Source organism: Mandrillus leucophaeus, unplaced genomic scaffold (genome assembly GCF_000951045.1).
Source record: "Mandrillus leucophaeus isolate KB7577 unplaced genomic scaffold, Mleu.le_1.0 Scaffold520, whole genome shotgun sequence".
Lineage (NCBI taxonomy): Eukaryota > Metazoa > Chordata > Mammalia > Primates > Cercopithecidae > Mandrillus > Mandrillus leucophaeus.
In genome coordinates, this window is record NW_012105587.1 from 19,026 (window position 1) to 28,339 (window position 9,314).

The window sequence follows — 9,314 nt, forward strand, 5'->3', positions numbered from 1 at the left end:
TGCACTCCAGCTTGGGCAACAACAGCAATAACTCCATCTCAAAAAAAAAAAAAAAAAAAAAAAAGTTTCCAGTTGTGGTGGCACACACATGTCCCAGCTACTCGGGAGGCCGAGGTGGGAGGATCACTTGAGCGCAGGAGTGCAAGGCTGCAGTGAACTATGATCACACCACTGCACTCCAGCCTGAGTGACAGAAAGAGGCCCTATCTCTTTTTAAAAAAAAAAAAGAATGAAAGTTGATGAACAGTATATATAGAATATTGTCACAAAAATTACAAAATAGTAGATATTATAAATCATGCATTTTAGGAGCCAGTGTTCTGAAGTTCAACTGCCTGGTTTGAATCACAGTTCAATCAGCCTATTAGTTTGATCCAAGTTCCCTTGAACACATTACTTGGCCTCTTTCCTCAATTTAAAGAAAGAGTGCCAAGAGGACCTATTTAATAAGGTTATAAGGTTGTTTTAAGAATAAAATAAAATAACATAATAAAATAATATTTGCAGTGCTCTGCTTGGCTCCTGGTGGAGACTCAACAGGCACTAGCTATTATTTTCATTATATTTCATGATATAAGCATTTACTATTTATGCATAAGATACACTTAAGACAGAACTAGAAAATCAATTTCCTGAAGATTCCTAAAACCACTAGAAAAAAAGTAAAGCCCAGCTGACCAGCTATTTCAGTAATATACTCCTTAAAAATTCTATAAAATTTGACCTGAAGTCTAAAATAAAATTACCAGCCTCATTGATAGCAATACACACACACATATATATATGTGAGGCTTTCTAAAGAGGGATGTGAGATATACTCTTAGGCAAGACAAAATATTTAATATATTAATTCTGATTTGGTATCCCTGGGGTTTTCCCAATCCAAAGAAATAAGCTTAGGGAAACTATAAAAAGCAATAGCCCACAGTTTAAAAACAACACCAACAAGCAAACTGATCTGTTAATTCCAAAGCATTCATCTGCAAGACCAACCAACCACATTTGGGTAAAGGTGCCGTGCTCCTACAACATTTTTCAAAAACCTCGCATCATGTACAGTTTCTTTATAAAGGCTTATTAGGTGGAGCTTGTTAAGACAGTAGTTAATACAGCAAATTTAAAAGACCCAGAAACTATCTTCTGGCAAATATCATTTTGAGTGGACAGCAATCGAGACAAGTTTTAATTTTCTATTCGCACGCCGCATCATTCTTTCCTCCCCATCTGACACCTTTCACTTTTCCTCTACTTGACCTCAGTTTCATGATGTACAGCCGACGATGAAGTTTATAGTTCTAAATTTGATGCCTTGAACTGTTTAGAGACAAGACACTGCAACACTAGCAAAGTAATTAAATGTATGTTTTGTGTATGTGGCATATAACACAATTAACCTTGAATGATGTCATCGGTTACCATTTATCAGTATGTCTTACTTTCAAAAGTCATGTAGGAAATTCATGTCTCTTGGTTGAGAATATTAATTTATATACATTTCCTGTGAGCTGGAAACAGACGGAGAGGAGTACTTACTTTTGCTCAACAAAGAGAGGATCAAAGAATTCCGTCGTGATTTTGTTTGCATATAGGGAACAGCCGGTCATGGAGCACAGCCCTAACAAGTATCAGAGGGAAAGCACTATGGTTAGTGTGATTTCATTCACATCATCAATTACCATGCTTGGAAGAAAGTTACTATTTACCTGACAGTATGAAGACAATCCCAGCCAAACAAGCAATTTTAGCTTTGGCTTTATCGGAGCCTCCGACTTTGGTACACTTCATGCCAAAGAGTGCAAATATGGAACCAAAGAAGCCCAGGCTGACAGCAGCGATCATAAGTCCTCTACATGCCTGGATATAACCTGCAATTAGAGTAGGTCATTTACGTTACATAAAGCATGTGGCTGTCCAGGGAGAAATCCTCATTTTACATTGTCATTCTGGATGTTTGTTTTCCAAAAAGATAACTGTAATGGTGAAAACATGTGGCAAGACAAGCAAGAAAGGAAAGCAAGTTAATCTACAGGGAGTGCCTATTCTAGGTCACACACTGTGAAGTGCGGTTTATGCGGAATCCTCAGGACAGATCTCTGAGTGTTATTTCCATATGCACTGATGAGGAAACTGAGGCACACAAAGGTTATGTGACTTACCAGAGGTGAGTTAGAAAGTAGCAGACATGGACTCCATCCCACATCAGACTACAAGTTCCATATAACATTGCCCTGTACTGTGAAAAAACATCATCTGCCACCATCACAACTCTGTATCTCCTCCGCTCATTGGACCTTAAAAATGTGTTTTAATGGTTTTGACATTATCAAATGATAAGATTTATAACTGGGCAGCAGAAAGAGCTCCAAAGGGTCAAACCTTCCAATATTAGTGGAAGGTTATTAATAGGAGACTAACTGGAATATCATCATGAACCATGGAGGGGGGGGTCTAAGGGAATTTAGTGAAGTACTATTATTTTCAGGGCATATATAATAAAACTGGGTTTTTAAAAGCACTATTTTGTAGAAGAGTCATTTATAGTGATTAAGTCAACTGTTCTCCTATAAATGAATGCCTTTAAAGTACCCTAAAAAGTATGTTCTGTGAGTTCGTTTGTTCATCCTTCCTGTGTTATTCTTTTTCTTAGTCACGTATTTTTATTTGCACAGCCACGGTACAGGGTAAACTTTAGTGTGGCTTTTGTCCAGGTTTTCACATTAACAGGGTTTAAACTAATAAGCTTTTACCACATAAGTCATTTTCATTTCAGCCTGAAACAATGCCATATTTCAATCTAAAATAGTGATAGTAGCACATACTGGGTGTAAGTAAATATTTGCTAAGCAAATGAACATATATACCTACATCAGATTTACATGTGGAATTAAACTTTTTAACTGGAAAAAACCTCTCATGTGCCAATATATGACGAGTCATTTATTATTGGTGTTCAAGCAAAGCCACAATAAATAATAATTCCAAGATCACGATAATCATGAATTTAGGGAGTACATACTAGTGGCCTCCAGTTCAGTTTCTTCTTTTTCTTTTCTTTTTTTTTTTTAAGACAAGATCTCACTTTTGTCACCCAGGCTGGAGTGCAGTGGCATCATCATAGCTCACTGCAGCCTCCAATTCCTGGGTTCAAGAGATCCTCCTGCCTTAGCCTTCTGAGTAGCTGAAACCATAGGCGCTTGCCACCACCTGTGGCTAATTTTTAATTTTTTTTCTAGAGACAGGGTCTCGCTATAATGCCCAGATTAGTCTCAAATTCCTGGCTTCAAGTGATCCTCTTGCCTCAGCCTCCCAAAATGCTGGGATTAGAGGCATGAGCCACCGCACCTGGCCCCAGTCTGTTTCTTTGGAAAAGAATGAAATTGAAGTTTTAATCCTATTCCTTGGACCCGTTTTTTAAGAGCTGCTCTACTTAATTGTAAACACTTTAGACTGCCACAGATGCAGACTGCAAGGACAGTCACCTTCTATTGTGTAGTGTGAACTATTTCCATACAAAAAACAATTTCACTAACACCGCGGCTATCAAAAACAGCAAAACAAACTTATTTTTAGGAAAACAGGATAATGAAGGCTTCTTTCACAGCACACATTGTGCCGCAGGGCTATTTGGGTCTCCACTGCCAAATGCTGCACCAGCTCTGTTTTAAACTTCAGTCCTCAAGTTCCCCAGCCAGAGCCCAGACAGCAGGTAGAGGCAAGACAGAGAGGGGAAGCCTGTCAGTCCCTTACAAGATTCAAGAGAGCCTACGAGGACAACCCAGACTGGTTCATCGCTTGCCACCAGGGCTACTCGGACAGTGTGGTTTCACTCTTTTTGTGAAATTCATTTTAATCTCTGGTTTTGAGGTTTTATAACTGACTCTGACTGCAGTCATTAAATACACAAAAAATGGGGGACTCATCTATTTATATATACTCCCAGGAAACATTAGCACATACCCTAATTTGCATTTCCTTTAGTTATCTTCCATGCTTTGTTAACAGAAAGTGCAAGTTGTCAGGAATTTACCAAAGGTTAAATTCGACAGTCTGGTCATTGAGAACGCGGAATGCATTTCCCAGATGATAAACAGTGGGTAGAATCCCAGGCCAACCAATTTGATTCTTAATACCACAGGGAAAATAACAGTAGTCTTTAAACTTTATGTAATCACCACTCATAACATTTGTCCCAAGTTTCTCACTCTGAGATGCCCTGTCTCAGCCCTGGTATTGGCAGCAGGACCCGCTTTGGTCTCTTGACACAAGCATGAGAGGAGAAGTGGGCAGTGCAGATTCTGATCTGGTCAGGTCCTTCTTTTGTGCCAACCAGAACCTGGATTTGGAAAGCGAGGTACCTTTCTCCAGCATGAACAGTAGCAATAACTTGCTAATTTTGCGCATGCACAAAGAAGGCAATTTACAAGGACAATCATTGGCCAGATTTTCTGAAATGGAGAGCAAAGAGCTGGAGATAAACTCCCCTGCCAACCATAAATGTAATGGAGTTGCTCGTAAGCCTGAGATTTGTAAATTCTCCATGTTCTAAGGCTACCAGTCCTTACAGCACCCACAGATCAGAGCCAAGATGATTCCAACAAACCCTTTCAGAGTTCATCTTTTGCAAAGCAGACCTCTACAGCCTTGCTTTTTAACCGTTCCTGAGGGCAAAACTTACAAGTAACACCAGCAGGAGAAGTGGTAGTAAAAACCTAGTCAAGGAGGCCATTATTTTTGACAGGTCTAATTTACTGACACTGTTAATAGCTAATTAACACATTAAGGTGCTGAGGCATGAACATATTTATTTAGAAGTTCTCTGAAGTATAATTTATAGTTAGTTCTCCGGGAAGAAATAGCAAGCATTCCCACTAGCAAAAATAGATGGCATCCACTAAAAACAAACTGGCTGAAAATTATTCTCAGCTGAAGTTCAAGTGGTACTTTGAAAGGAGTATGGGTTAACAATAAACAGAAATCACAAGCTCATTCAACTGTGAAATTTTCAAATAGTAAAATACAGCAACTTTAAATTAATGAACTCTGTTGGAGGAAACCTTCAAGGTGTTCCTTAAAAGTTAAGTGTTTTCCAAATTATGTGTACTTTATTTTCAATTGCAAATCAGCAAAAAACGAAAACATTCACTTGATGGAGACAGTTTGCTAATAGCACCTGTGCTAGTTGATGCATTTTTTTTTTTTTTTTTTTTAGGGGGGAAAAAAAGAATGTGCTTTTATTTTCCTGGTAGCTTTGTGTACTTCTGCAAATTCTTTGAGAGAACAGTGGTATGAGGAGGGCCGTGCTTCTGTTTACCCGAGGTATGCCCTTGGTTATAGGACCTAATCTGTCTGAGGCTCAGTTCTCTCATCTGTAAAACAGGGATAGCAGCACCTCCTTCACGGGATGAATAATATGGGTGTCTGCTGAGTAGTATGAAAGTCATCAAAGCATCCCTTCATATTATAATACTACAATGGATTCAAAGCAGAAATTAGAGCTGGGTTCTTAACATGGCATAACATTAAATCTAGACATATAGCTTTGCTAGGCCTCATTTTCCTTATAAGGAAAATAAGTGGCAATGATACCCCTAGGGAAGGGGAATCAGAGATTTCTTTATATAAGAAATTTAGGGCTGGGCGTGTGGCTCACGCCTGTAATCCCAGCATTTTGAGAGGCAGAGTCGGGCAGATCACTTGAGGTCAGGAGTTCACGACCAGCCTGGCCAACATGGTGAAACACTGTCTCTACTAAAAATACAAAAATCAGCCAGGTGTGGCAGTGGATGCCCGTAATCCCAGCTACTCAGGAGGCTGAGGCAGGAGAATCACTTGAACCCGGGAGGCGGAAGTTGCAGTGAGCAGAGATCATGGCATAGCACTCTGTCATAGGGGACAGAGTGAAACTTTGTCTCAAAAAAAAAAAGGAATTCAGAATAATGACCTCATCATTTGACTCCAAGAGTTCTTCCACCTAACACAAGATAGGCAAGAGTCACGAGCCTTCTCTCTCCCTTCCTGGATCGTCTTCCCAATCTAGAGCTCATGCCTGGGTTTAAGGGCAGGGCTGTTCTACTCAGGTCACCATGGCAACTTTCTCCAAAGGCAATGTCAGGACCAGCACCCACCAGATACAGCTGCCCTGGAAATGCAAGGTAGAGAGGACGAACAGAGGGGCCCTACCCTGGAAGCCTCCACTTGCAGGTGGGGGAATCAACTCCCCTCCACAGGAAAGCACAGTTGCGTGATTTAACCCTCCAAAATGTTATTCTGAGAGATGCAGAAAAGTAAGTTTGTTTTGCGGTAAGAAATGCCCTCTTAAGCCACAGATGGCAAAGTCATCAAAAAACAGGCTGATACATATGATTCTATTACAAATTTCAAAGTCCTGTATGAGAAAAGGCACCACAAATTTAAAAGACAAACAATGGTGTGAAATTGCAACCTGCATCACAAATCAAGGACTGAACAAATCATCAAAACCACAAAGAAACAACAGAACCATGGGCCTAAGATATGGACGCCAATTCACAAAAGAGAAAAAAACAAATGATCAGTAAATATATAATAAGATGGGTTTTGACCATTTTTATAACCCGTAATTTTGACCATGGCAATAAGGGAAATTCCAACTAAAGTGATAACAAGATGGCCACGCGTAATGGCACACACCTGTAATCCCAGCACTTTGGGAGGCCAAGGAGGGTGGACGACCTGAGGTCAGGAGTTCGTGATCAGCCTAACATGGTGAAACCCTGTCTCTACTAAATACAAAAAAAAATTAGCCAGGCATGGTGGCACATGCCTGTAATCCCAGCTAGTTGGGAGGCTGAGACAGGAGAATTACTTGCACCTGGGAGGTAGAGGTTGCAGTCAGCTGAGATTGTGCCATTGCACTCCAGCCTAGGCAACAAGAGCAAAACTCCATCTCAAACAAACAAACAAACAACAACAACAAAAAAAAACCGACAACAAAAACTGGATTAACAGAGTGGTGAGAATGTGGAGAAACAGGTACTTTCATACACTGTCAGTGGAAAGTAATTTGACAGTATGAACTGAATATTAAAATGCACATGTATTCTACTGCTCTTACAAAACCATTTCTCAGTGGAATGGAGTCTACAGAAATACACACACATACAAAGAGGTGAATATAAAGATTTTCAGTAAAGCACCACCAACAAAGAAAAGTTGGAAAAGGTCCAATGCCTACAATGGATCCATGGTTAACTAAGCCATTTTATGCAGTCTAATGAATATACCATACATTGGTTACACAGAGTCACTTCTATTAACTACTGACTTGGAAAAATATATTAATTTTAAAGTGTTGTACAATAGTAGGTAGTGTCATGCCATTTATGTTTTTAAAAGTCATTTTTTAGTCACATGAGCACACAGGAAGACCATTTTGCAAGTTGGATGGCATATGAATGTCACTCCTCTCTGCTCTCCTCCCAGCTAACCAGGACAACTATTCCTACTTCCTCTTCACTCCCTGATCTGCCCCCAAACAGGTCTGGTACCACCTCCACTCTCACTGCAGACATGTAAGAGAAAACTTGATTATTCTGCACTTAATAATATTCATAGAGCATTTATTTCCTTCTCTCCTTTGTCCCCCGGCTGTCCTACAGAAGGAAGCATACCTATCTGGCACTATCTCAGGGAACAATGGAAGAGTATTACAACAGAAGAGTGTTCAGAGGACAGTAACATATTGCTGACTATAAACCACAGAAACAAGAGAATGCCTGTTCATCTACCTGGATGCGTGCTCTACAAACCACAGAAAACTCACCGGTAATGCTGGCGGAATAAACACTGTTCTGGCTGCTTATTTTACCCAACAGGACACGGACCCGGGCGCCACCCTTCTAAAACTAGATGCGTATTCCTTATACGGAGTGTTCCATCAAATACCACGTTGAGCAACAGTTTGCTTTTCGTGGCAAACCCCATCTTAGAGGAATCAATTATTTTCTTTCATTTACACAGCTGTGTAAACAAAAACTGCAAGTGCGGTAATAAAAGAAAAAGAAACACCTGAAATCTAGAAATACGTAATGTAAATAACTCCTCAAGTTTCTGCCGGGATCCGTTTGCTGTAAAATCCTGGAAGCAAAGAGCCTAGAACTTGGGCAATCACTGGGACCGGGCTGACATCGGCTGTTGTCTTGAAACGCAACAGAGCCAGAGTTCTGTGTGAATATCCACCAGCTGCTACCAGCATAAGGCCTAACCGGAGCGACGCAGGTGAACCTCTACAAAGGAATAACCCAGAACAGCAACAGGCACCGGGGACTCGGATGCAGAACTGGTCAGCTCCCGGGCGCCACGCTCGCACCGCCCAAGATTCCCTACCCACTGCCGACTCATTGCGGCACCGCAAGGGCTATTATTTTCCTAAAACTCGGAGGAAGTGTTTGCAGTGCTGCCTCGGCGGACAAGTTTGTAGAAGCTCTTTAAACGGAAACAACAACAAACCCTGCAATATGTTTTCCCCCTTCCAACCTCGCACCCCCCACCCCCGCCTACTTTTAAAAGAACCAACGAAATGGCTCAAGGGAGGGCAGGACAAGCGGATTTGGCTTGCAATGACACCGTTTTCATTAGAACCCAGCCTTCGGGGAACGTAGGGGAGGTGGAGGAGACAAGTCCCTGCAGCATGAACTGTGGGTCCCAGCAGTCCCCAAGATATGGGGGGTGGAGGGGCAGCCGCGTCCTCGACTCTCAGGACGGCAAAGCTCCCCCATCCCCCGACGCCCGGGAGTCACCAACCGGGGCCTGTCTGCGTGTCCCCCCTCCCGGGGTCCCGGGCTCGAACAGGCGCCCCGCGAGATAGCCGTCAGGAGAGGACGGGCACCAGGGACCGTCCCCGGCTCCCTGAGGCCCTGTGGAGAGAGACGGGTCGGGCCTCAGAGGAGTCCAGTCCGGGGGTCCCACTGGGAGTATTGGGGACCAGAGGGCGCCCAGCGGGCTGGCCATCGAGGAGGGAGGGCCGAGGGCGGGGGCCGCGGGGATGCAGACCGTCCAGCGCCAGCATGGAAGGGAAGTCCTTGCAGTTGGAGACGCCCGTGGAGTCGGTAACGCACGCCTTCCACAGGTTGGCCCAATAGGTGGCGGTGGTGATGACCGTGCCGTCAATGGTAGACACCTTCCAGTAGTCGGTGGGCAACGTGGAGGACACCAGTACCCAGCCCGAGATGGAGACCATGAAGGCGATGATCTCCGAAGCCGTGCTAGCCATGCCGCCCGCTGCAGCCCTGCTCGCTCGCGCGCTCCCACTCTGCGCCGCGACCCCCGCACTCCCA

General features: G+C 42.8%; 1 protein-coding gene across 3 annotated transcripts in view; it reads right to left on the reverse strand.

Annotated features, from left to right (window-relative positions):
* Positions 1 to 9,314, reverse strand: part of CLDN10 (claudin 10) — a 152,550-nt gene that overhangs the window by 16,494 nt on the left and 126,742 nt on the right. For 2 of the 3 annotated variants that reach the window (XM_011996646.1, XM_011996645.1), the window contains exons 2-3: positions 1,704 to 1,865; positions 1,534 to 1,615 (exon numbers count right to left, since the gene is read on the reverse strand). In XM_011996646.1, coding sequence (XP_011852036.1) covers positions 1,534 to 1,615; positions 1,704 to 1,865 — 244 coding nt within the window. Of the gene's footprint in view, positions 1 to 1,533; positions 1,616 to 1,703; positions 1,866 to 9,030; positions 9,309 to 9,314 lie in introns of those variants that run through there. The other variant, XM_011996644.1, reaches the window with a different exon arrangement.